This window comes from Macrobrachium nipponense, chromosome 6 (genome assembly GCF_015104395.2).
Source record: "Macrobrachium nipponense isolate FS-2020 chromosome 6, ASM1510439v2, whole genome shotgun sequence".
In the NCBI taxonomy this organism is placed as follows: domain Eukaryota; kingdom Metazoa; phylum Arthropoda; class Malacostraca; order Decapoda; family Palaemonidae; genus Macrobrachium; species Macrobrachium nipponense.
Window position 1 is genome coordinate 16,720,460 of NC_061108.1, and position 27,020 is coordinate 16,747,479.

The following is a 27,020-nucleotide window of genomic DNA, read 5'->3' on the forward strand; positions in this document are numbered from 1 at the left end:
ATGAAATCCTTCTCTCCTATTGGCCAGCGTCCCTCCCATCATGCATCTACTATGTACACGTGGTGGCGTGCTTCGGCCACTCGGTACCAGCATTGTTATAGTACGCACGCAGTATTCGTTTTCGGGATCGTCAGTGTGTACGTTATTTAAAAAAAAAAGTGACCAAGATCTCTCACATGGGATAAGTGATCAAGGTCTCTCTCATGGGATAACTGGAAACTTTGCAAGGTTGGTAGAATATCCACTCCCTGCTGAACAGAGGGTGTAGACCAATCATTTACAACATGCATACCAGTACGTATAATCAAGGCACTTCAGTTTATGTTGAAGGTCAGCAGCCGAACATTCAGTACCCCCTCCCCAATCAGTTGCAGAGAGGAGCATTTGGTTGAACAGGGTTTTGATGGACACCAGGTGGGGCAACAGAGTCATGAGGTGCAAAAAAAGAACCAAGTGATACAAACAGAAAGTTGGAAATTCTGTAAAAAAAAAAAAAAAAAAAAAAAAAAATCCTGCGTAAAGTAAAAAAAAAAAGTTAAAAATAAAAAAAAAACAAAAAAAGAGAGAAAAAAAACGGCAGAAATTAAAGCCGCTTTTCATAAAGTGCAATCATTTGTAGAAGACACCCCCGAAAAGGCTCACACAGGAACATTGTGGACGTATATTTTTTAAAGTGTACGTACGTACGTACATTTGTACAAAAGAAAAAAAAAGGCAGAAATTAAAGCCGGTTTCATAAAGTGCAATCATATGTAGAAGACACCCCCGAAAAGGCTCACACAGGAAACATTGTGTAAAAAAAGGCAGAAGCAATCTTCCTTGGATAGTTACGTATGTACGTAGCCTCACTCGAAAGGTAAGCTTCCACATTTTACGTACAGTATATTTCTTGTTACCATGTACACTAATATACACTTTATCTACAGGTTATATTTTGCATTTTTTATTAATTTAGGTATTGAATGGTCCAAATTGTTTATGGGTCAATTTAGCTTTATTATGAAATTTACTGGGGTGTTTTTTGAGGGCTTGGAAGGATTAGCCATTTTACATGTAAAATGTGGTCCAAGATACGAAAACCTCATGATACGAAAGGTGCCTCGGAACGGATTAATTTCGTATCTCGAGGTACTACTGTATGTGTCTGTTTTGTATATTCGTACAGTGTTTATCGTGATTTACCATGGAATCCCGAGAGCCGGAGAGACCCCCTCTCCCCCCCATCAGCCGCAGATTGTGCCCTGGTGTGGAGGGCCGTAAGTGTGGGGCCTTTCGGTCCTCTGTAGAGGTTGATCCTCATGAACTTTGTACTCGGTGTCGAGGGCAAGAATGCTCTCGCACCGAGCCATGTGATTTAGGTGTTGTTTGGTTGGAGGAGCAGTGAGTGCTATGGGGGGAGGAAAGAACCGTTTGTATTGTATTGTCGGAGGAGCAGTGGGAGCGTTATGGGGGGAGGAAGAAACTGTGTAAGCCGGCCAAGGAGTCATCGGAGGGTTCTCCTGTTACTCCTTTGGTTACGGACAAGTCTTCTTCTTTTCTCCCTCAAATGCAGCTCCCTTTTATGGATCCTTCCCCTTCCCCTTGGGCGGGGGGGATCACGCTCCTTCTCCTCTCTTGATCAGTCGAGCTTGGAGGATGGGGCTAGGTACCCCGATGTTCAGTTGTATTCGGGATCGTCTGTTCGCTCGGGGGACGATCTTGGCCGGGCCTGGTACTCGCTGGGGCTCCAGGGACACCGAGTGTGCAGGGGCTGCTGGGTCATCTAGCGAGAGGGACCATGCCGGTAACTCACGGCTCGACCACCACGACGGTGTCCACGCCTGGCTACGCTGCTCTGCCTCACCTGGTGTATACCCAGCACGTCGCCATGGTTGCCCCGACAGCTGCTGTTCAGGTGCCACTGCCGGAGGTGAAGGTTTTCCCTGTCGCCGCCGCCTGGGTTTGCCGCTCTTGCTCCAGCCCCGACTTCTGGTGTCCCAAGAGCTCTCCCCTGGACCTGCCTCAAGTACAGAGGATGCCGCTGGTTTCTGCCCCGCCTCCTTTTCCTGAGTCTCCTGCCGCTCCAGTTCCAGTACCAGTTCCTGCCGCTGTTGTTCCTGCCCGTGGTGTTGCTGCCCCCACCCCAGGTCCTTCCGGATAGGTGCAGTCGGGCCCTGTTGCTTCGGCAACTGCCCCGGCTCCGTCCTGGATGGAAGACCTGACGGTGGTCCTGAGGAAGCTGACGAAGAAGACGAAGAGGAGGAGGAAGGTATCGTCGTCGTTGTCGTCTGCCACCGCTTCCTCTTCGTCTTCTAAGGCCCCACAGCCGAAGAGGAAGAAGAAGGTAGCCTCCTCCCCCACTAAGAAGGCTCGCTCTGAGACTTCTAAGGGTCCGTCCCACTCCAGTGGGACGGTTGGGACTTACCCTGGTCCTCCTGTTCCGTCAGGAACGGGGCCTGTCTCTCTTTCTGCAAGGAAGAAGACGGGGACCAGAGGAGCGCCGGCTAATACCGGTACCTCCTCGCCTGGCGCCAGAGGTTCTGCCTCAGCGCCAGGTACCATCTTGGCCTCGCTCATGAGAGGTACCGAGTGTACGGTCACCTGTGGGTGACCGTGCAGCAAAGACCGAGGCAACTGAGTCCGCTCGACGCCAGGATCCAGGCACGGAGCGGAAGACTGGCGGGAGTCACCCAGGCGACTCCCACCAGTCCAGCGATCGCTCTCGCGGCGATCCGCCGGTACCCAGGGTTGACGCGACGGTCCCAGACCTGCCGCGGCCTGAGGCGAGGAAGCGGTCCCATCAGTCGCCTGGACCAGCCAAACTCTGCCAGTCCCTGACCGCCGCTCCTACCGGAACCGGCCGGAGAGGGGGACCAGCAGCAGCTCTCCTGATGCTTGGGACCATCGCCGCTGTTCTCGGTCCAGTCGCTCTCCCCGTGAGAACCGCTCGACCAGGCCTGCAGCTTGCGCCTGCGGCCCCCCCAGCACACCGGTTCTGCCGGTGGGCGAGGGGGGAACATCAGGTTTATCTCTCCTATCCCTTCAACTTCCTCGGGCTACACCGGGAAGAGCGAGGCGACCGGGAGTGATTGCGAAGGGCACGCTCCTCGCGATCCCACCACGACACCCTACGAACCTGGCACCGTCCTAGGACCGACCAGATTGTACGCGCAAGTGGCAGGAGGATACCATCAGGGGTTTGTCGCGGTTCCTCCTCTGGAAGGAGGAGGATCTCGGGAGGCGTTCTCGGTGGAGGGGCTTGACGGTCCGTCTCTGCAGGACGCAGTCACTCCTGAGATTCAGAGGTCGTTCGCCGAGGTTATTCCGCTGATCCGTCAGCACAACGACCTCGGGGAAGGATCGCCGCTCCCACCTTCCAAGCCTACATCGGGTTTGGAGTCGTTCTGGGGACCCAAAAAGGAACCCAGGACGACGGTGGGCTTGCCACGATCAACCTTGGCCGACAATGTGCTTAGCCAGGTGGACGCTCTCGTCTCCAGACAGGAGGGTTTTCTTCGGTCCGGCAGGTCGACCAAGCTCCTTTCCCCACCTCTACTGTGACAGAGGCGCTTTTACATGCCATCAGAAGACCCTCTGCCGCCCAAACAGGTTAACCCGGAATTAGCTAGGCTAACTTCGGGGGGGTGTCTGCAGCAGCTCCTGTTGGAGAACCTCTGGTTCTCGCAGCAAAGGGCGCTTGCCTTGGAATCTACCGCTATGGCAGCATTCCAAGCAGTCTCATGGAAACATCACTCCAGAGGGGGACCCGGCTTGCGTGAGACTGTGCCAGTCTGGAGGTAGGGCCATCTCCTACCTGGCCCACCAGACGGCTAACCTGTGGGCCAACCTGGTTCTGAGGCGTAGGGACGCTGTCCTCACGAGAGTGACCATGGCGGCTGGGCGAAAGGCAGCCTTGGGTCTTCGCAACGGACTGGTGCGAAGTTCCTCCTCCTCTCTTCCCTAGAGAGATGGTGGACGCTGCGATGGAACAACGGTGCACTGACGAGAGTGACCGTTTAGTCCACCAGGCAATCTCGAAGGTGGCTGGGCAACCTTGAACGACTGCGGTTAAGCCCAAGAGTTTAGCTAGCACTTCCTCTGCAGCTAAGATCTCATCCTTGAACCGATTCGTTCACCAGACTCGGTTCACGATGGAAACAGCACGGTCAGTGCTCAATTCCATCAGGGAGAACGGCTTCATGCTTTCTGTGGATCTGAAGGACGCGTATTTCCAGATACCCATCCATCAATCCTCCAGGAAGTACCTCCGCTTCATCCTCGACGGGACGGTGTACCAATTCAGGGCACTTTGTTTCGGTCATTCAACTGCCCCACGGGTGTTCACGCAAGTGTTCACGCTGGTGTTGGCTTGGGCCCACTCGGTAGGGATACGTCTTCTGAGGTATCTCGACGATTGGTTAGTCCTGGCGAGCTCCCGCTCGCAGTTGCTACAGGACAGAGATCGACTCCTCGAATTCTGCCTCAATCTGGGGATCGTAGTGACTTACGAGAAGTCAGATCTCAAGCCTAAGCAGAGGATGAAGTACCTGGGCATGCTGATCGACACGGTAGCAGGGCAAATCTTCCCCGCAGATTCGCGGATCAGCAGGACGGTTCCTGTCCCTACAGGAGCAGCCAGCTCAGCAATGGCAGGTCGTGATAGGTCACCTGTTGTCTCTCGAGAAGCTAGTCCCTCACGGGCGTCTTCACCTGTGGTCTTTTCAGTGGAGACAAAAAGAGTGTTGGTCACAGGCAAGAGACCCACCTTTCTTCCCCGTGTCCCTCACGGAGGAGGTGAGGCAGGACCTAGCCTGGTGGCTGGACGATGGGAACCTCGTAAGAGGAGTGCCTCTTCGCACTCCCCTCCGGAGATGTTGCTGTTTTCAGACCCATCAACCGAGGGATGGGGCGCACACCTGGAGGAGTTGCTGGCTGCGGGTGTGTGGAACCATCACAACAGGCACCTTCACATAACGTCCTGGAGCTCAAGGCAGCGTTCCTCTTCCTCCGAGAGTTCCAAGATCGTCTGGTGGGACACTCGGTGGTATTGATGAGCGACAATACCACAGTAGTGGCATATGTCAACAAACAGGGGGGCCTAGTGTCCCTCCCGTTGCATCAGTTGACGTTGCAGGTGCACGAGTGGGCCGTGGCACACTCAGTAGAGCTGTCAGCCCGCTACATTCCAGCAAGAGGAATGTGGTAGCCGACAAGCTCAGCCGTTGGGATCAGGTGATAGGAACCGAGTGGTCCCTTCACCCAGACGTGGCGGAAAGGCTCTTCAACCTGTTGGGCCGTCCAGTCGTAGATCTGTTCGCCACCCGGCACAACAGAAAACTCCAGGTTTTCTACTCGGTTGTGCTGGACCCATGGCCAGCTGCAGAGGACGCTCTTCACTCGTGGGACAATCTCTTCGTGTGCGCCTTTCCCCCGTTCTGTCTGATTTGCAAGGTGATCGGCAGGGAGCTGATCACCCCGGGTCTTCGGATGATCCTGGTGGTGCCCAAATGGCCTCAAGCCGTTTGGTACCCAGACCTGCTGGCTCTGCTCGCCGAAGCACCGAGAGAAGATTCCCCCCATGGCACAACCTCCTGTGTCAGCCTGTTACGGTGTCGAAATATCCTGGCAAGGGTCGACACAATGTTACGGACTCTGAGATCTCCGAGACAATGCTACGGTGTCGAAATATCCTGGAAAGGGTCGACACAATGTTACGGCCTCTGAGAGAGGTCCGCTTCAGGTTCGATATGAAATAATAAAAAAAAAATATTTCAACACTTTACAGTTGAAACTGGGGATACGAATATAGAAAGAAACACTAACACAACAAAGGTTTATTTACAAGCTTACTAACAAAGGTAAATGCAGAATGGTATCTCCTATTTACATAAAAAGAGAATTTTACACTGCATGTACTGGGGGAACAGTGAGGCAATTCAAATACTTGCTAGTCAATTTGGCAATTCGATGCGCTGGCTTCATAAATGTAGAGCAGAATTGCAGTCGTCCTCTTGACTCCATATTGCAGAAACTAGTCTACTTGAAAGGCAGGAACCCCAAAACCTGTAGCAGTACCTTTCCTTCTCTGAAGTCTGCTCGACGTCGAGAAAACACGGCCGTCCACTCCTGAAGACGACTAGACCAATATCCAACCAACTCACGAGCAAATTTTTTTCTGATTGATACTTCGTCGGTTCCTTCGTCTCTAGTCTCTCTCTGACGATCACTGCTGCTGATCTCTCACTGATAATCTGATCTGTGGCTCTTACTCTCTGTGACTAACTGGAGTCTCTTTTACGATCTCTCTCTATATCTCCTCCTCCTGCTGCTACTTCGTCCGTCATATTTATACGGTACTCTGGGGGCGGAGCCTACTGTGAGCGTCACAGACTCCCGAGGTTTCTAGACATTCTTAGATGAATCTAGACGAGGTATTGCATCAGAAATCGCAGCGTTTCTCACATCCTGATGAGATCCACAACACTCCTGCTGATTCTAGAACCATCATGATAACAGGCACCTCCAACACATTGCGCTAACGCCTCCTTGCTGCCGAACTTCTCGAAAATGCGTTATCCTTTCCTTTAACTTCCTTTGCTATGAAGCAATTACCATCACACGCCCCCCCCCCCCCAAAAGAGAAAAAAAATGAAATCAACTGATTTTATTTATTTTTTTCTAAAGCAAAGCAAGAATTGAACAGCAGGGAAACAATTCTGCATAAAGCTTTAATACTTCTTCATTCACTCAACCACTCGTGCCAAAACAGAAAACGGTCATTAGGCTACTTATTCTGAAAAAAACTAGAGAGGCTATCTGCTATAACATTATCCTTCTCTCTTACTTTTTCCATTTTCTGAACTCTGATTACAACTTATAAATACTAAAACACCTCTTGTGTTTTTCTCAAAACTAATCTCACTCAGTAACACTGTTACACGGGCGGAGGCCACGGCACGGGGCGTTGTTTATAATTCTGAAGCAAATTTACATTCATTGCCTTTACTCTACTCTTACCCACATTAATTCTATGATATATATTTCCCCTCTCCTCTAACACTGAAAAAGGACCTTCAAACTTATAAGGTAAAAAGGGACTTTCTCTCAAGACTAGTACTAAAACTTTATCTCTTACACACAAACTTCTCTCATTTGCTCTAAGATCATGCTTTCCTTTAATTTCCCCTTGACTTCCTCTCGCGTTTTCTTTCGCTAAGTGCCAAGCGCTTCCGTTCTCCTCCACAAGCTGCCAAACATCTCTTAAATTGTTTTTATAATACTCAAGATTAGTTAGGTAATCTTCTCTACCCTTACTTCTAGACAAAGGTATGAACATATTTATAATTACATTATCAAAAGATTCACCTATTGAAGGAATATTACACAACTGAACTCCGGTAATTACTTGATTCGGTTTCCCGGCAATTTGATATTCATGGCAGCTTAAAGCATACCTCTTAAAACACATCATTTTTCAATTTAGGCCAAAAGTACGCCCTACTAATACACTTGAAAGTTTTATGTACTCCCAAATGTCCTTGCTCATCGTGTGGTAACTTCAAAACTAGTTCACGAATTTTCCTAGAAACTATGAATTTTTCTGTGATTAGGACAAACATGATGCGAAACTTCGTCCTTTACACAAAAAGTTTCCTTACACACATCATCGAGATCATCATCCAGCTCACATTAAAAAATTCGGGTTAGAGTCTCATCCTCTTTCTGCAACTTGACTAGCTCATCCTTATCCAAAACATTAAAGCCTAATTCATCATCGTAACTAGTACTAGATACAGGTACATTTACTACGTTACTCTTGACAGCTACGCCTTCTGTTTGGCTCTCACTGTCAACGATAGAGTTAGGTCTCTCAGCCACACTCATGCCAAGACCAACCTCGCTATCTCTGTCACACTCGTTCGAATCTACGAACTAACTCACGCTCGAATCTACGAACTAACTCACGCTCGAATCTACGAACTAACTCACGATCGAATCCACGAACTCACTCTCGTTCGAATCCATGAACTCACTCTCGTTCGAATCCAAGAACTTACTCACGTTCGAATCCACGAACTTACTCACGTTCGAATCCATGAACTTACTCACGTTCGAATCCACGAACAAATTATGACCGTAGTCTACGTCTGTATCTAAACCCGACCTAGTTACTACCATTTCAGGCACTGGAATATTCCTCACAACAGGATTCACATTCTTGGATAAAGCTAAGTCGTTACCGACAATAATGTCAACGCCTTCGACGGGCAAACTGTCCACAACTGCAAGTTTTACTTCTCCTGACACTACCTGACTTTCTAAATTCAACTTCAACAAAGGACAGAGAACACAAGTGTTAGGAAATCCACCTAACATGACTTTCTCTTCCATATTGATTTCTGCCCTGTTCGGCACACACTCACTTCTGATCAGTGAGACAGCGGCCCCTGTGTCTCGAAGCAAGACTACTTACTCTCGAATCTACTCCTCCAAGAGAGGAAACTACGCCTTCCGACAGAAATTTGCCAAAAACTTTCCTAGTTTCTCTCATCACATCATTCCTGCTTGACGAAAGGTTAACTAGAGACACTGGTTTCTTACCGTCCTTCCTTTCTACTGCACAATTCCTTGCTAAATGCCCTTTCCCATTACATCGGAAACAAGTTAATTCTGATCCCCTAGATGCCATTCTACTCTTACAAACCTTAAGACGTATGACCAGGTTTTCCGCATGTATAACAGGAATAGTCACTTTTACTCGCATTGCTATTACTAGGACTGAAACCTTTACTGCTTTGTACTCTACCATTTCGTTTCTTACTAACACTCAAATTATGAGTTAGACTATATTTGTCAGCTAACCTAGTTGCTCCTGCAAAAGATACTTCTTGCCTGTCTTCTATATAAAGTTTAATCTCAGGGGATACGTTATCTGTGAAGTTTTCTAACAACACTAAGTTCTTCAAACTATCAAAATCCTCAACTTTAGCAGAAGTTAACTAATAAAAAAACAGCCTTTCTAACTTCTTACCGTATTCTACATACGTAATATTTTCATCCTTTCTCAAATTTCTAAATTTCTTACGGTACGCCTCCGGTACTAGCCTATATGCGCTAAGAACAGTTTCTTTCACGATATCGTAATTATCACATTCCTCCTTAGACATGCAACTATACACAGTAAGTGCCTTACCACTCAAAACTGACTGCAAATATAAAGTCCACGTTTCTTTAGGGGAACCTACTCGTTCCATTAACTTCTCAAAACACATGAAATATGTCGTAACATCTTCCTCATCAAACTTTGGTACTAATTTTAACACTGCACTGATACCTAACGTTTCCGCTCCGTTTTCGTTTTCGCCTGTCCGACTGTTACAAGTACTTTCCCTTAACCGAGCAATTTCCAACTCATGCATACGTTCTTTCTCTCTCTCTTCCTGTTCATGCATACGCTCTTTCTCTCTCTCTTCCTGCTGCATTACCAGCATCTCTCTCTCTTGCTGCATTTTCATCACTTCTCTCTCTTGCTGCATTTTCATTGCTTCTCTCTTGCTGCATTTTCATTGCTTCTCTCTCTTTCTCTTGCTGCATTTTCATTTCTTCTCTCTCAGCCGCTCTTTCATCTCTCTCATACTTTTCTCTTTCTTTCCTTTCAACATACTCACGGAGATCATTCCCCTCTAGACCTGGGAGCTTACCTGACTCAATAAACTCTTTCACCATCTCACTCATTCTGATTCTTTCTATATGTTCCCTGTTTCAATCTGTTATGGTGTTGATAGCCTAGGCAAGGTCGCCACAATGTTAGGGTGTCGAAATATCCTGGCAAGGGTCGACACAATGTTACGGACTCTGAGATCTCAGAGACAATGTTACAGTGTCGAAATATCCTGGAAATGGTCGACACAATGTTATGGCCTCTGAGAGAGGTCTGCTTCAGGTTCGATATGAAATAAAAAAAAAATATTTCAACACCAACAGTTGAAACTGGGGATACGAATATAGAAAGAAACACTAACACAACAAAGGTTTATTTACAAGCTTACTAACAAAGGTAAATGCAGAATGGTATCTCCTATTTACATAAAAAGATAGAATCTTACACTGCATTTACTGGGGGAACAGTGAGGCAATTCAAATACTTGCTAGTCAATTTGGCAATTCAACGCGCTGGCTTCATAAATGTAGAGCGGCAATTGCAGTCGTCCTCTTGACTCCGTATTGCAGAAACTAGTCTACTTGAAAGGCAGGAACCCCAAAACCTGTAGCAGGACCTTTTCTTCTCTGAAGTCTGCTCGACGTCGAGAAAACACGGCCGTCCACTCCTGAAGACGACTAGACCAATATCCAACCAACTCACGAGCAAATTTTTTTCTGATTGATACTTCGTCGGTTCCTTCGTCTCTAGTCTCTCTCTGACGATCACTGCTGCTGATCTCTCACTGATAATCTGATCTGTGGCTCTTACTCTCTGTGACTAACTGGAGTCTCTCTTTTACGATCTCTCTATATCTCCTCCTCCTGCTGCTACTTCGTCCGTCATATTTATACGGTACTCTGGGGGCGGAGCCTACGGTGAGCGTCACAGACTCCCGATGTTTCTAGACATTCTTAGATGAATCTAGACGAGGTATTGCATTAGAAATCGCGGCGTTTCTCACGTCCCGACAAGATCCACAACACTCCTGCTGATTCTAGAACCATCATGATAACAGGCACCTCCAACACATTGCGCTAACGCCTCCTTGCTGCCGAACTTCTCGAAAATGCGTTCTCCTTTCCTTTAACTTCCTTTGCTAGGAAGCAATTACCATCACACAGCCATCTGTAGAACAGTACCACCGGTCGGTCAGGTCCCTGTGTCTTCACGGCTGGCTGTTATCCACCATCTCTTGCGAGTGAGAGGCTTTTTTTGCAGGGCAGCAACAGAGATGGCTGGTTACCTCAGACAGTCCTCTGCAGCTGTATACCAGGGAAAGTGGTCCGTCTTCTGTGGTTGGTGTCGTGGAGGGGGGGTCTCCTCTCAGAGCCACTATTCAGCAGGTAGCGGATTTCCTCGTGTTCCTTCGCCGAGAGAAGCTCCTTTCCGTCTCCGCAGTTTAAGGATACAGGGCTGCCTTAGCCCTAGTCCTTAAACTGCGAGGAGTGGATATCTCCTCCTCCTTTGAGATCTCCCTCCTTAAGAAGAGCTTCGAGAGGTCTTGTCCACCCAGGGAACTCAGGCCCCCGGGGTGGGATGTGACACTTGTCCTTAGGAGTTTGACTCGAAGACCCCTCGAAGACCCTTCAAGCCACTCCCAGAGTTGTCAGACAGGGATCTGACCCTCAAGACCCTCTTCCTGCTGTCCCTGGCATCGGTGGAGAGAATAGGGGAACTTCATGGTCTTTCCTTCGACGTCAAGCATTCCAGGGGATGGGTATCTGTGACGCTCGATTTCGTCCCGAACTTCGTAGCGAAGACTCAGAATCCTTCGGTCCGTGACGACCGGTTCGAGTCATTCACGATCCCTTACCTGAAGGACTTCACTGATAATGATGCGGATGAGATGTTGCTTTGTCGTGTGAGGGCGCTACGGCGCTATCTGAAGAAAACTCGACACCTCAGGCCTGAGTGTCGACGCCTCTTCGTTAGCACCGGGGTTACCAAGAAAGAGGTTTCCAAGAACACTTTCTTTCTGGCTGCGAGGTGATTAGGAGGGCGTACGACATGGATGGTAGTGACGACACCTGTACCCTTCGTCCGAGAGCTCACGAAGTTGGAGGTATTGGTCCAACCCTTGCGTTCCGCAAGACCTTCTCCATGGCGCAGGTTCTGAAGGCAGGGGTTTGGGCCAACCAGACCACCTTCACTTCTTCTACCTTCGGGATATTACCCACAGGTCCTTGGACACCTTTTCCTTGGGACCCTTGGTGGTTGCTCAACAAGTTGTGTAGCCTACCCAGCACCCGAGTGGTCAGAACAGCATCGCATCCTTGTGTGACTGCGTGAATGGACGATGTACGAGTGAAAGAGTGTGTGACTTGTCTTCTCTTCCTCCTTCGTTCTTCCTCCTCTACCTGTGGGCAGAGGGCTGCGGTCGTCACTACGCTGAACAGGAAGCAGATGAAGGTAAGCTACACGACTGAGCTCCATCCTATCCCTTTCAGTAGGGATAGGAGTAATTATCCACCACTCCCCAACAAGGGGGGGAGTGGAAGCCAACAAGAGACAAACCCATGACTTCATTTTGGCTCTTGAAGTAGGAACTAGTTCTTGTGTTTTTGCTATTTATAAGAGGTACGCTTGCCTCCCTCGTATAAATTTGGTCCAGAAGCTGACCACTGATCCTGCAGTGCACACCCCGATCAGCTGGGCAGAGGCTAGGATCCCTCCCTTTGCTCTTACGACCAGGGAGGTAACCAAGGTAGGATGAACACCAGTCTGTTCATAAGACTCAGATTCCACCCACCAATAAGTGAGTCTTCCTATTGTTAAAGGACCAAGGGTTTGTGTGCGTATCGGAACAAATAACAATTTGTCAAAAATTGTATTTTTCCTAACCTTACAAACCTGAGGTCCTTTACACATAGTCCCACCTCATGCCACCCCTCACTCTGCGTTTCCTGGGCCTAAAGCAATGTGACTCCTCTCCTCGCAGTCAGGCTGACCGCCAACTGCCGGACAAGTAGTTAACTACTGAACCCCCTTGTTCGAAGCTTACGACCAGTTCAGCTGCCGCCAAGTACCTTCCTATTGTTAAAGGACCTCGGGTTTGTATAGTTAGGAAAAATACAATTTTCGACAAATTGTTATATTACCGATTTACTGAAATCTTTTGGCATGAGTAAGCAAATGAATTCAAGTTTAGTGTCATGGAACCAAGATGTGGTTTTTAACTGGTTCTTAAGTGGCTTACAGGTCTAACTTTTGAGCAAATAGGTGAAGAGCTTTTACTGGTTTTCAAAGTCAGGGCTCATGACATAAGAGTGATGGCTACGTCATCAGGCTTCAAACCTTAATCTCTCGCTCTTTAATTCTATAAGCGACGCACTGGAGATGCATGTTGGCATTTCCATAATTTTCCATAAAGTGGGAATGAAATTTAGTGACTGCCGTGCTGTAGGCCCTTTGGCATTGGTGTTGGGGGTGGATGCATAGGAAGTATTCCTTCTTTCCTATCTCTTCACTATATTAGAGGCTGTCTAGTTCTAGGGTAGTCAAACAGTATCGGTCATTTTTTATGGATGGGTGTTGGTGTTTTTTTTTTTTTCCTTTGGGGTTGGTTGTCTATGGTCTGTTACTGCGCCTGGGGCAGGGGCAAACTGTATCCTTTACTAGCGATCTGAGAACTCCTTCTCTGAAAACTCCCACTCCTCTAGTAGGCGACTGCTGGCTATACTGCCACGCCACTACAAAATAAGATCACCAACTAGAGGCAGTAACTTCCTCCAGCACCTCTCTTACGAGTTAAGGTAAGGAACAGCAATCATTTTTAACAATTCGGGCAAATTTTCTAGGCTCAAAGTCATTACTACTTTTGTTTTGGGAGTAGAATATGTCCTTGCATCCCACCTCCTATCAGTGTGGGAATCAGCTTCGTAATTACTTGGCAAGTTACAGATACAAAAATTACATTTTTATAATAAAAACTTTTGTATATACTTACCAAGTAATTACAGAATGGGAGCCCACCCTCCTCCCTTCACATGGACATAAGGCACAAACAAATTGAAATGCTTTGCCTAGTTGTTCCTCTCTTTCCCGAAAGTGGGCGGGGCTAGTTACCTACACCAAAAACAAAATCCCTACAACGAATTTTCAAATTTAGCTGTTGTACTAGTTAGAAACTATAGCCAAGTAATTTCTTGGTAAGTTATTTTATATTATAATAAAAATTTCCTTTTTCCTTGCATTCTATCAATTCTTTAATCAAACTGATCAGCCACTTCACTTCATATTTATAATTTTTCTTAGGTAACTGCTTAATACTTCCTCACTGTAATTACTTAACACTTCCTCACTGGTATTATATTAGTATGCAACAAATTGCCAAGATCAGTATTTTTTATACCTAATTGATTCTTTTAGAACAAAGCATCTAGTAAAATAAAGAGGTATTTTTTATTCATGTTTGAATCCTAAAATAAAGAGGTATTTTTTATTCATGATTGAATCCTATCTTAAAAATTGAAAACACTACCATTAATGTCTGCCGCTGGTGGTGAGAGCTAACCAGGAGGAGGAGGCAATCTGGAGCGAGTACGCAGGTTTACTCTTGAGAATCCTATGGGATGAAACATTCCATGCTACATTTAGCCTTTGTAAATCCATCTGTAGTGAACTATATAATAATTAGAATAAATTACGTAGTATTAAAGAACTTAACCTTAGCATCAGTAGATAGAAAATTTAAATGAAATTTTATGTCAGTGATTATAAAACTTGCATTAAATATAAGTAGTATTGTGTTGGTCAGAACATGTCCCAATTTTTACCCTATTCACAACCTTTAGCCGTACTCCTCAAAATGATAACCGTTGAACAAATAACCTTATCTATTAAAACATCCATAGTATATAAAATAAACTATAATTGGGACATTACCCCTCCCTACTGCACTCTATTTTGAACATTGAACATCAGAATAAATGCATTTCCATTTAACCTGAACTTCACCATTATTATACATTTTAACTAGCATTCTGTAGACTAATGGGCACACCCCCTCCCCATCGTGCTTAATATGTCAAACAACTTCTTCCCCGCAGTAGGGTAGTGCCATCAGTGCACCTCGTTCGGTCCAATGTTAGCATAACTTAAGGTTCTTTGTAGCGTCCTTTTGGCCTCTATCTGCAACTACTTTCTTTCCTTTTACTGTACCTCCTTTCATATTATCTTTCTTCAACTTACTTTCTACCCTCTCTTAACAATTGTTTCATAGTGTTGCCATAGTGCTTGGCATAATGCCAAAAATCTATATAAATCAAATAAAAAACTTTTTACACCATATCCTACAAAAGGCTTTTGAACATTCTAGCCATGTTGCCAATACGTTTGACCCCCAATACACAGTACTGCACTGTCTCCTTTACCATAAAATTTCAGAGATGTTGAAAAATTTTTCTTTCTGTCGAATTGAAAATCATTAGATTTAAACAGTCTTTGAAAGCAGTCATTAATAATATAGTCCAATAATTTGCAAAATGTACTATTTAAAGCAATATCTCTTTAGTTAACAGAACTAGACAAACCCTTTTATTTTTTACCAGAGGTGAGAAGACGAGAATGTCAAAAATGCTATCACTTAGTCATGGCTATCAGCCTTTTTACATCTGTTCACATGCTATATATATAGCACTGCTGACCATTTGAGCAGTATCATGGTTCAAGTGACTTATTATTCAACTGAATACTTTGACATATATCAGAAATACTTGATATTTTATAAAATTTATAATTAGCTTAAAAGAAAATGTCATTCATCAGCTGTAATTTTGCCCATGTCAGAAATCCTTTTAAAATCTCTTGTCTACTCATACCATGCTCAGATATTGTGCAGAAGAGGAAAGTATGGTGAACAAATGCAGAAGTCAACATTCTAAAAATCATTAAATGGTTGATATCCATGCAAACAAAATCTCAATGCAGTCTGACAGGAAGTAGCACTTTTCCCATACTTCTTAAAAAGCAGTTGGCTTTTTGAATCTTGGGCCAAGTACTTTATTTTTGAGAAATTTTGTACCCATATTCTTGGTTGTTGCCCTTTAAGGATCAGAATTTGTAAATAAAAAATCATGGATAAACTTTGTTTCAGTCAAATTTCATCTCTGAATAAAAAGTAAATTTTTTTTTATGAAACTCTTTCTGTCTTTCATTGTTTCTTGATGCATTTAAAAGCTCTTGAGCTACTAAGATTCTTTTCCTAGATTCAGGTACAAAAGGCTTTATGTAATATCTAAATAGTTTGCTTAAAGTTAAGATTTTTCTCTCATAGTTGAAATTGAAATTAATTCTTTACAATGGGGGGATGTGTGAAAGGATGTCAGCCATCTTTTATTGTTTGAATTTAAGTGGTAGTATTGTGATTAGCTTCTTGAGAGATTGGAAAAAGACCAAATAAGAAGGGCAGGCATAGTAAAGATTACAGAGGTAATAGGAGAGTCACGATTGAGGTGGTATGGACGTGTTGAGGATGGATGACAAGGAGGGAGTGAAGAGGGCTTGAAAGGAACCTGTTAAGAGGAAGAAGATTGAGAGGTAGACAGAATTAGATTGCAAGATAGAGTGGAAAAAGATAAGAAGAGAAGAGTTTTGGTGGAGGATACCTTCTATACCTTTGATAGATACCAATCTGGTGGTCCGAAGTTCAATTCTCGGCTCGGCCAACGTGGAACCAGAGGAATTTATTTCTGGTGATAGAAATTTATTTCTCGATACAATGCGGTTCGGATTCCACAATAAGCTGTAGGTCCTGTTGCTAGGTAACCAATTGGTTCCTAGTCACGTAAAAATATATCTAATCCTTTTGGCCAGTCCTAGGAGAGCTGTTAATTAGCTCAGTGGTCTGGTAAAACTAAGATATACCTAACTTAACTTATACCTTTGATAGAAGGCAGTGGAGAAGGAGCATCAGACAACTGACCCCCTTAATGTAGGGGTAACAGTGGCAAAGAAGATACAATATTATCAAGTTGGAGCAAAATTGTTGAGAAATTCACCCTCCCAATATCCTGGTTCACTTTTTCCTTTTGGAGGAAAGTAGGTGCCAAGCAAAGAAGCAAACTTGATTATTTGGGTAAACTACTTGATATAGTATCATCAATCATGAACATTCCATGGATGTTGAATTCTGCACAGTAAAATTTGTGTAGACCACTCATTGTTGAGGCTACTGCCAAAGTAATCAAGTATTAATATTTTTAGATGATTTTAATAGCATTTCTTTAAAGTATGTGATTTATTGTTTTGCAAGTGTTGATGTGAACTGCTCAGTTACCTAAGGATAAATTTTTAATATTTGTTTATTGTATCTTAAATATTATAATGCTTCTTACATTTTTATTATCGGTACGAACCCTCTTTCAGCATCCGCGTTCTGGTATCAGTGGAGATTTCATGGGATTCAGCGATAATGAAACTGAATCTGATTCTGATATTGAGAGTGGAGACAAGAGGAAGGATTCTGCTGCCTCTGATGTAAGTATTGTATATATCCTCTTTATAGTTTTAGTTTTGTTTGTCTGTTTCTTAGTTGTGTTACACAAAAATTTTACCAAAAGACAGCACTTTTGACAGGAATTTGGAGGAGATAAGGAGTTAAGCAGGCTTCATCCATGCAGGATGTAAGAAAATAGTCCAGGCCTTTATCCACCATGAATATATCCCATGTAGGGTATGACATACCTCAGTGAAGGTTTACAATATTGTATAATTTTTGTTTTGTGTGGAAATCCTCTCGGCATCTTTCAATACAGAAGACAAGCTTTGTTCCCCATATAAGTACTCAAAAGAAGCAAGCTCTTTTAACTTTAAAAAATGTTCATGTGTTTATTTAAAAGTACAAACCACTTGGTTATCGGGTGTTTTGAATAGCAAATCAACATATAATCAGTGGTTAGGATGGCATAGTGTTATAGAAACCATGTAAAATTATAATCTAAAGAATACCCTTGCAGCACAAAAAATTAAATTTTCACTTCGCAAATTAACCTCTTGCTTCTGGGTTATGATCATGTGAGGTATATAATAGATAGCTCTAGAGTAGACAGTCAATCCAGCACAACTCGGTTGAGAAGCAATTTGTCGTGCCTTGTAGTCTGAACAAATATTGTGGGAAAAATCTTCAGATTACTTGAATGGGCTTAAAATGACTCTTGGCAATGCTAGCACCTCAGTACTTAAGAGAGGGAGATGAGTGTGACTTGAAATTTCATGGTGGGGGAACGTACTGCATCTCCCGTCCCAAAACATCTTGTATATATTTGCTTATAAATATACCCGGGGATTGCTGTTGGTTTTGGCTCTCAACTTTTACAATAGTATGTCAGCTGTAATCATTTTGGAAACTAACGCACAAAGAAATATTGGAAAAAACTTGTATAACTTACTAAAGGGTTTGTATACATCCCCCCATCTCAGTGCATCGTGTAAATACTTGACCATAAGTTTACTAGTCAGGATTTGTTACTGATTTGAGTTTATATCTGTTATACAGGTACTCCTCCTCATTTAATGATATGCTCGTTTTACGACAACTCAGAGTTACGATGGCAACATGAAGAGAGGAAAAAAACCATAAAATGAAAATAAAAATATTGCCAATGGTGGCCAAGAGAAAGGCTATCGCTATTCAGTGCCGATAATCTGGCCTAGCCTAGGTTTTGAAAACCTTGAAATTATGGCTAAAACAATAAATAAGGCTTTAATATACTTTGTAAAGAAAAACTATATTGTTCAACCTCTTAAAACTGGCATTCTATGCTCTGGGAACTCCCAAAGTTCGTCTTGATCCAGGCCGCCATTGCACAACCAACAGGGTGGCGCCACGTATTGTTTATGACTTTCAAGACAGCAAAAGTTATGCCGTATCTTTTTTGTTTTTATGAAAATAATTCTAAGTAATTAAAAGAAAATCAGTGAAGTCAAATTTATTTTTTATATATTAACTTGAAAATAAATATATTTTTTAATATTCCACTTGAGAAGTCTACCGAGTCAGACCTTTGTTCCGATACTTATACAAACCCTCGGTCCTTTAACAATAGGAAGGTACTTAGCGGCAGCTGAACCAGCTGTAAGCTTCGAACAAGGGGGTTCGGTAGTTAACTACTTGTCCGGCAGTTGGCAGTCAGCTCAACTGCGAGGAGAGGAGTCACTTTGCTTTTGGCCGCGCTGGTGGATAGACATGCTGCTTGCCTCTTTCCCCGCTTTCAAGTCGTATGCTTGGTTTTCTTAACACCGTGAAGGCTTTTCTCTTTTTCTCTAAGTGTGCATGTGCAAAGCTTACGTAAGTAGTGTGTCTGTCTTTTGTATATTCATACGCAAGTGATAGTGAATTATTATGGATTCCCGAGAGCCGGAGAGACCCCTTCGCCCCCCCATCAGCCGCAGATTGTGCCCTGGTGTGGAGGGCTGTAAGTGTGGGGCCTTTCGGTCCTCTGTAGAGGTAGACCCTCATGAATTTTGCACACTGTGCCGAGGGCGAGAATGCTCTCGCACCGAGCCATGTGATATTTGTATTGTATGGTCGGAGGAGCAGTGGGAGCGTTATGGAGGGAGGAAGAAACCGCATAAGCCGGCCAAGGAGTCATCGGAGGGTTCTCCAGTTACTCCCTTGGTCACGGAAACTTCTTCCTTTCTCCCTCCATCTCAGCTCCCGCGTATGGCTCCTTCCCCTTCGGGGGGGTGGTATCTTGCTCCTTCTCCTCTCTCGATCAGTCGAGCTTGGAGGATGGGGCTAGGTACCCCAATGTTCAGTTGTATTTGGGGGTCGTCCGTTCGCTCGGGGGTGCGAACTGCGCCCCCCCCCAACTTACTAACCTGACTCTGCTTCCTTCCTGAGACTTGCTTGCCACAGGGGACGATCTCGGCCAGGCCTGGTACTTGCTGGGGCGCCAGGGGACACCGAGAGTTCAGGGGCTGCTGAGTCATCTGGCGAGAGGGGCCAGGCCAGTAACTCATGGCCCAACCACCACGACAACCACGACGGTATCCATGCCTGGCTATGCTGCTCCACCACTGCACCTGGTTTACACCCAGCACGTTGCCATGGTCACCCCGACTGCTGCTGTTCAGGCGCCGCTGCCGGAGGTGAGCAGGTATACTATGACGCTGCCGCCTGGTTTTGCTGCTCTTGCTCCAGCCCCTGACTTCCGGTGTCCCAAGAGCTCTCCCCTGGACCTGCCTCTAGTACAGAGGATGCCGCTGGTTCCTGCCCAGCCTCCTGTTCCTGAGATTGCTGCCACTCCAGTTCCAGTACCAGTTCCTGCCGCTGTTGTTCCTGCCCCTGGTGTTACTGCCCCCACCCCAGGTCCTTCCGGACAAGTGCAGTCGGGCCCTGTTGCTTCGGCAACTGCCCCGGCTCCGTCCTGGATGGAAGACCTGACGGTGGTCCTGAGGAAGCTGACGAAGAAGAGGAGGAGGAAGGTGTCGTCATCGTCGTCATCTGCTGCCGCTTCCCCTTTGTCTTCTAAGGCCCCACAGCCAAAGAAGAAGAAGGTAGCCTCCTCTTCCCCTAAGAAGGCTCGCTCTGAGACTTCTAAGGGTCCGTCCGTCCCACCCCGGTGGGACGGTGGGGCCTGTGACGCTCTATTTCGTCCTGAACTTTGTAGCGAAGACTCAGAATCCTTCGGTCCTTGACGACTGGTTCGAGTCTTTCACGATCCCCTCCCTGAAGGACTTCACTGATAATGATGCGGATGAGATGCTGCTTTATCCTGTGAGGGCGCTACGGCGCTATCTGAAGAGAACTCGACACCTCAGGCCTGAGTGTCGACGTCTCTTTGTTAGCACTGGGGTTACCAAGAAAGAGGTTTCCAAGAACACACTTTCTTTCTGGCTGCATGAGGTGATCAGGAGGGCGTACAACGCGGATGGTAGTGACGACACCCGTACCCTTCGTCCAAGAGCTCACGAAGTAAGAGGTATTGGTCCAACCCTTGCGTTCCGCAAGAACTTCTCCATGGCGCAGGTTCTGAAGGCAGGGGTTTGGGCCAACCAGACCACCTTTACTTCCTTCTACCTTCGGGATATTACCCACAGGTCCTTGGACACCTTTTCCTTGGGACCCGTGGTGGCTGCTCAACAAGTTGTGTAGCCTACCCAGCACTCGAGCGGACAGAACAGCATTGCATCCTTGTGTGACTGCATGAATGGACGAGTGAAAGAGAGTGTGACTGGCTTCTCCTACTCCTTTGTTCTTCCTCCTCTACCTGTGGGCAGAGGGCCGTGGTTGTCACTACGCTGAACAGGAAGCAGATGCAGGTAAGCTACACGACTGAGCTCCATCCTATCCCTTTCAGTAGGGATAGGAGTGTTTATCCACCACTCCCCAGCAAGGGGGGGAGTGGAAGCCAACAAGAGACAAACCCATGACTTCATTTTGGCTCTTGAAGTAGGAACTAGTTCGTGTGTATTTGGTATGTATTTGCTATTTATACGAGGTACGCTTGCCTCCCCTCTTATGAATTTGGTCGTGAAGTCTGACCACTGATCCTGCGGTGCACACCCCGATCAGCTGGGCAGAGGCTAGGATCCCACCCACCAATAAGTGACTCTTCCTATTGTTAAAGGACCGAGGGTTTGTATACGTGTCAGAACAAATAACAATTTGTCAAAAATTGTATTTTTCCTAACTATACAAACCTGAGGTCCTTTACACATAGTCCCACATCATGCCACCCCTCACTCTGCGTTTCCTGGGCTTAAAGCAAAGTGACTCCTCTCCTCGCAGTAGAGCTAACCGCCAACTGCTGGAGTAGTAGTTAACTACCAAACCCCCTTGTTCGAAGCTTACAACCGGTTCAGCTGCCGCCAAGTACCTTCCTATTGTTAAAGGACCTCAGGTTTGTATAGTTAGGAAAAATACAATTTTCGACATTATTTTAATCAAAACAAAGAGACATTTGGCATGCACGAATTCTTACTCTTAGTATGCTTGAAAGACATATGTGATACAGTTCAATAATTACTTTTATACAATACAGTTTGATCATTGCTTTTATACAACTGTGTTTCCAAATTTAGAATGTGCAGATTCTGAGAAAAGTTAAGTACTGTATTGACTTACTAGTAGGCTAACTTGGGAATGTAGGCTAAATGTTGTAAATAAAGGACACTATTCTAAAGAAAATTATACACTATGAAGTTATAAAATGATGACGTTAAAATATATGAGTAATAAAATGATAAAAAGTGTTGTCAGAACTTTGCCAAGTACTAGTAGGCTATGTCGGAAACTAGTTCTGTGTACGTATAATATATGACTGAAAATTAATGCTATCAGTCGAAATAAAGAGAATAATGCATTTAACGACTAATTTGTTTAACGACATGGTCGCTGGAACGGAACCCCGTCATTAAACGAGGAGTACCGGTATATCCTACATTGTCCGATCCTGTATGTACATACTGTAGAGTAATGCTAACAGTTAAAAATGTATAATCAACAGTGAATGCCAAGCTTTTGAAACAAATTAGTCAGGTTCTCCATCATTTTCATTCAATAATAAAGTTTTGAAGGTGTAATTTTTTTTATTAATAAAATCTCAACAGAACCTCTGGGTCAGCCATGTGAGAGCTAAATGAGTTAGGTCTGAGGTCTGGGTAAACAACTCAGTACTAATAATAATAATAATAATAATAATATAATGATAATGGCTGATTCAGCTGTATTAATTTTATGCAGGACTTTCTAAAGTCAACTTATTGTTGATTTTTTAGTATTGCTTAGATAGGCAAGGAATGTGCCAATGGAGGACATGTCAAAAATGGTGGATTCAAGGGACAATTATTATTCTGCACGAGAAATTTATCTCTCTCTATTTCTATTTCTTGCTCTTATTTTCTCGCAACGTTTTGACTTGGGCTCTGCTGGTCATCTTCCAGGCAAAGGTTGGAGTTGAACTGATGGTGTTAGGAGTCGTCTAGTGTTTTATACCAGTGGTGCCAGCAGGGTGCAACTGGATGTTGATTCTTGATTGACTGCATGCTCAGGACTCTGCTATTGGCTGCTTACTCGCTGTGTCATGCCAGTTGTTGGAGTTGATGGTATTATTGATGGTGTTATTTATTGATACCATTGGTCCTTGGGTCAGGTTCCACCTTACACTCGTGGGAAGGAAGAAGACTTGTGTTGTGTTCAGGGAGGGCTTCTTTTCCTAAATGGAAAGGGCTTCCAGCAAGCGCAGATGTCTCGGGTCGGGGCGCTTTCGAGGATCTTAGTATTGTTGACAATACTATCCTGGGAAGGGGTCTGGTTGTGGCTGGTGAGGGCGTGGCACTTAATGGCACCCTCCTGAACATGATTAGAGATTCTCTCTACAAGTCACGTCATAGTCATTCCAATGTAAGTTCTGGGGCATCCATGGAAGGAGCATTGGTATTGGTAGACTACGTTGGTTTTCTTCAAGGGGTTTCATGCAGGTGGGAAAGGGTTATTCCTCATAATAAGGTCACACATTCTCCTATTGTAATAAATTACAAGGCTTATCTCCATGCCCTCCTCTGTCAAGTTAACGTGCTTTAAACTATTTTCTTCATAGCTTCTTCCTCCTCTCAATACTTATAGTGCATGGAGAACTTGTAATAGTTTGATGGTTTCTTGCGGTGGTGGTGGTGATGCGGTTCGTTTTCATTACGCTGTTAATGAGCCTATAAGGATACCCGTTGTTAACAAGTACCTGGGAGGCTCTGTTCAATTCTTTATAGTATGTCCTGCCAGGTGGAGCCGTGGGAAACCGCACGGGGAATGTAGGCCTTAATGGTTGTATTCTTAAATCTGTTATGAAACTCAATGTCTCCATTGAGGCACATCTGAGGTTCGTTTCTTTTGTGTAGACGGAGGTACGAAGGCAGTCTTCTGTCTTGGTGACAAAGACATCGAGGAAGGGAAGCCGATAGTTAGTACTGAATTCCACATTATAATTCAGCATGCTGCAGTGCTGGAACGTGCGATGAAGGGCTACAACCTCATCTTCACTGTGTGGTTGCCCGAAGATGTCATCGATATATCTTGCATATTTGCGGGGGCCGCTGGATCTGCCCATGTAGAAGTTTGCAAACAGCACTCCTATTGGGGAGTCAATAGCAACTCTGTCTTTCTGCCTGTACATGTGCCCTCTGTGGGTGGAGAAAGGGGCTCTCTTTGTGCAGATATCCAGGAGGGCACACAAGGAAGTCTCAAGAATGTTCAGGGTGGGCGTTGATGAATTGTTCATATACGGAATAAACCTTCGGTCTTAACATTAGGATTTACTAGGGCCAAGCTGGAAACTGGTAGAATTAAAATTACACTTGTGAGATCCAGGTACTATTGGCATTTATACCAGGTCACGGGGCATGTATACCCAGAATGCCCTTGGCGTCCTGTGACCCACGAGTTATATTCCTACCGCCTTTAAGATAAGACGTGTTTACTGTCTATCTGATTTAAAGCCGGTTTTCAGTTTGCCCTTTTTTTATCCATTTCATTTTTCAATTTTCTTATTACTTTTTCTTTTTCCGAGTATGCTCAGTGTGAGTGTGATCGGTAAGAGCGTATCAGTGGTATGATGGAAATTTTCGCCTCACCATCGGGATCTTCTGCCGTTTCGAAGTGGAGACAAAGGAAATGCCCCGGAGTCAGTGGCTTTCCATGTTCTAGATTCCTAACTTCGGTGTCAACGGATCCTCATCCAACGTGTAGTAGGTGCAGGGAAAACGTATGTACGGTTACTAATCCATGTTCTGTTTGTTGGGGTTGGTCGGTGGAACAGTGGAAAAAGTCCTATGAGAAAGGCCAGTACAAAAGGAAGGAGGTGACATCACAACATACGTCACACACCGATATGGCAGGCGCGATGATGTCACAGACTGCTTCTCGGCCTATTTCGCTGCACCCAGACTCGGATACGCTTTCTGACTTGGCAGTACAAACTGTAATGAAGAAATTACAGGATATAGAGAAGAGAATGGCTAAGAAAGACAAAAAGAAAAGACGTGATTTGTCTTCTTCTTCGTCTTCTTCCTCTAGTTCGGCGTCATCGCTAAGTTCGATGACGTCACGGCGAGCGCCAGTCAAGCGTTGGAGGATTCAGGATTTCGTGACTGATCCTCGGGCTAAGAGAAGAAGATTGAATTCTTCTTCATCTTCAGACCAGGACTGTCGTATCCCAGTCAGCAGGAAAGTCGGGAAGTCAGGGGCTGGTAAGCACAAAGCTAGCGGACGAAGCCGTTTGCAAGAGTCCGAACAAGCGAGAGAGGCGACGGCCGATGGACTAGCGGCCGACGCGGAGTTGCCAGTTCGGATTACAAAGACTACTATACCGCTGGTAAAATCAACATTGGAGGCGAAAGGTGCAGCAAAGAATAGAATGCAGGTTCCAGTTTCGCCCATAAGGCTGTTCAAAATACGCACAAAGGATGATAAGGCTCCTATTAAAAGTACGAAGAATAGAGAGTTGGCAACCTCGTCTGATACGTTGGTGGAAGGCATTGTCCGTCTGGATGAAAGATGGAGGCCAAATTCTCCGACGCTCGGAAACGATACCAATCCTAATAGAGACGAAGTTATCTCAGTTTGAAGGGAGCCTTCATAGGTCTAGACGAGATTCTCGCTCTAGATCCGTGAGCAGAGATCAAAGAGATCAAAGAGACCGCAGCTGTGAAATTCCTGGCCCTTTGTCAGAGGATAGAGGTGAGATAACATCCCTGTGGCGGAGAACATTATGTTAGAGCCGGAGGAAGGAGAAAACCAAGAGTTTCTGGCCTCGTATGTGGAGGTGATTGATTTGATTCGTCAATTACATAACCTTTCGGAGAAGACAGAAACACCTGCCAGTATGCTTCCTCCAGGAATTGACATGGTATTTGGATTGAAAAGGGATACCAAGGTGTCGTATGAATTGCCTTGTTCGAGTCATGCAGATTCTGTTTTACAACACGTAAACGCACGGATTGCAGGAAGGGATAATTCCTTAAGATCTAATAGATCATTTAAGTTTATTCCTCCTCCAATGATGAAACAAAGGAAATATTATACGACACCGAAGGTCCCTTTGCTGTCTAGACAAGTGAACCCTAATGTGGTAAGGTTAAGGCCTGGATTAACGTTGGATCAGGTTAAAATGGAGTGCCCTTTGATGAAGTACCAAGAGGCTGCTACGTTAGAAGCAACAGCTGCTTCTGTCTTTCAGACTGCTTCTTGGTTAGATCTTTGGTCAACAGCAGTGGCAAAGATTGCATCCTCAGAAGTGACAAGAAAGGTAGTGGATGAATCATTGTTCATTAGATCACTACAATCAGGTTCCAAGGCGATTGCGTACTTGACAAACTTAGTGCCAATGTTTGGGCAAATATCCTGCTAATGAGGAGAGATGCAGCGTTGGCTAGACTAAGCCGCACTGTTGATTTGGATTCCCTGTTAGCGATGAGGAATGGGGATATCTTGGAGTTGCAACTGCTGTTGCCAGAGGTCATACTGGAAGAGGCTATAGATACAAGAAGGATGGACACTAACGATAGATTGGTACAGCAGGCAGTTAGGAAAATGTCTAACAGTCAAGCTACCTCTATGGAGGTAAGGCAACAGCAAATACCTCGAAAGAAGACAGTGAGACATAACATCCCTAATAGAGCAACAAGACCCTTTTCCCCAAAGAGGTTAGTTCATCGGCCCTTTCACAATTGAAACAACAGAGGAAGGGGGAGTAGGGGAAGAGGGAGAGGCTCAAGAAGATAGGATGGGCGCCTCTCATCACTTGGCCACACCAGTGGGGGGTTGCCTGGCAAATCACTGGAAGGTGTGGCAGGAACTGGGAGCAGAGCAGTGGGTGGTGGATGTTCTCAGGGTTGGGTATTTGATTCTGTTCGAGGTAACCCCGCCCCTGACGAAACAGCCATTACCCCACTTCGCTTATGCTCAAGAATCTCAGAAGGCCATTATTCTGCAAGACGAAGTGAAGAAGTAGAGGGAAAAAGGAGCTGTGGAACAAGTATACAGTCCGTCAAAAGGCTTCTACAGCAGGATTTTCCTGGTACCCAAAGCCAACGCGGAGTGGAGGACAGTAATAGACCTGTCAACATTGAATCTGTTTATAAGAAAAACCAGTTTCAAAATGGAAACTCCAAAAACGGATCTACAAGCAGTCAGGATCGGGGACTTTATGCTGACAATCGATCTGAAGGACGCATACTTTCAGATACCAGTCCATCAGTCTTCAAGGAAATTTCTCCACTTCAGTCTTGCAGGGAAAGCTTTCGAATTCAAAGTCCTGTGCTTCGGATTGACAACATCTCCTCAAGTTTTTACAAGAGTGTTCACTCTCGTGTCGATGTGGGCGCATGCTCAGGGGATCAGGCT

At 45.2% G+C, this 27,020-nt stretch overlaps 1 protein-coding gene across 1 annotated transcript in view; it reads left to right on the plus strand.

Moving 5' to 3' along the window:
- LOC135216442 (dnaJ homolog subfamily C member 16-like) overlaps positions 1-27,020 on the plus strand; it is a 301,782-nt gene that overhangs the window by 253,268 nt on the left and 21,494 nt on the right. Inside the window, 1 exon segment of the mRNA XM_064251813.1 lies at positions 17,048-17,158. Within this exon segment, the coding sequence (XP_064107883.1) occupies positions 17,048-17,158 (111 nt within the window).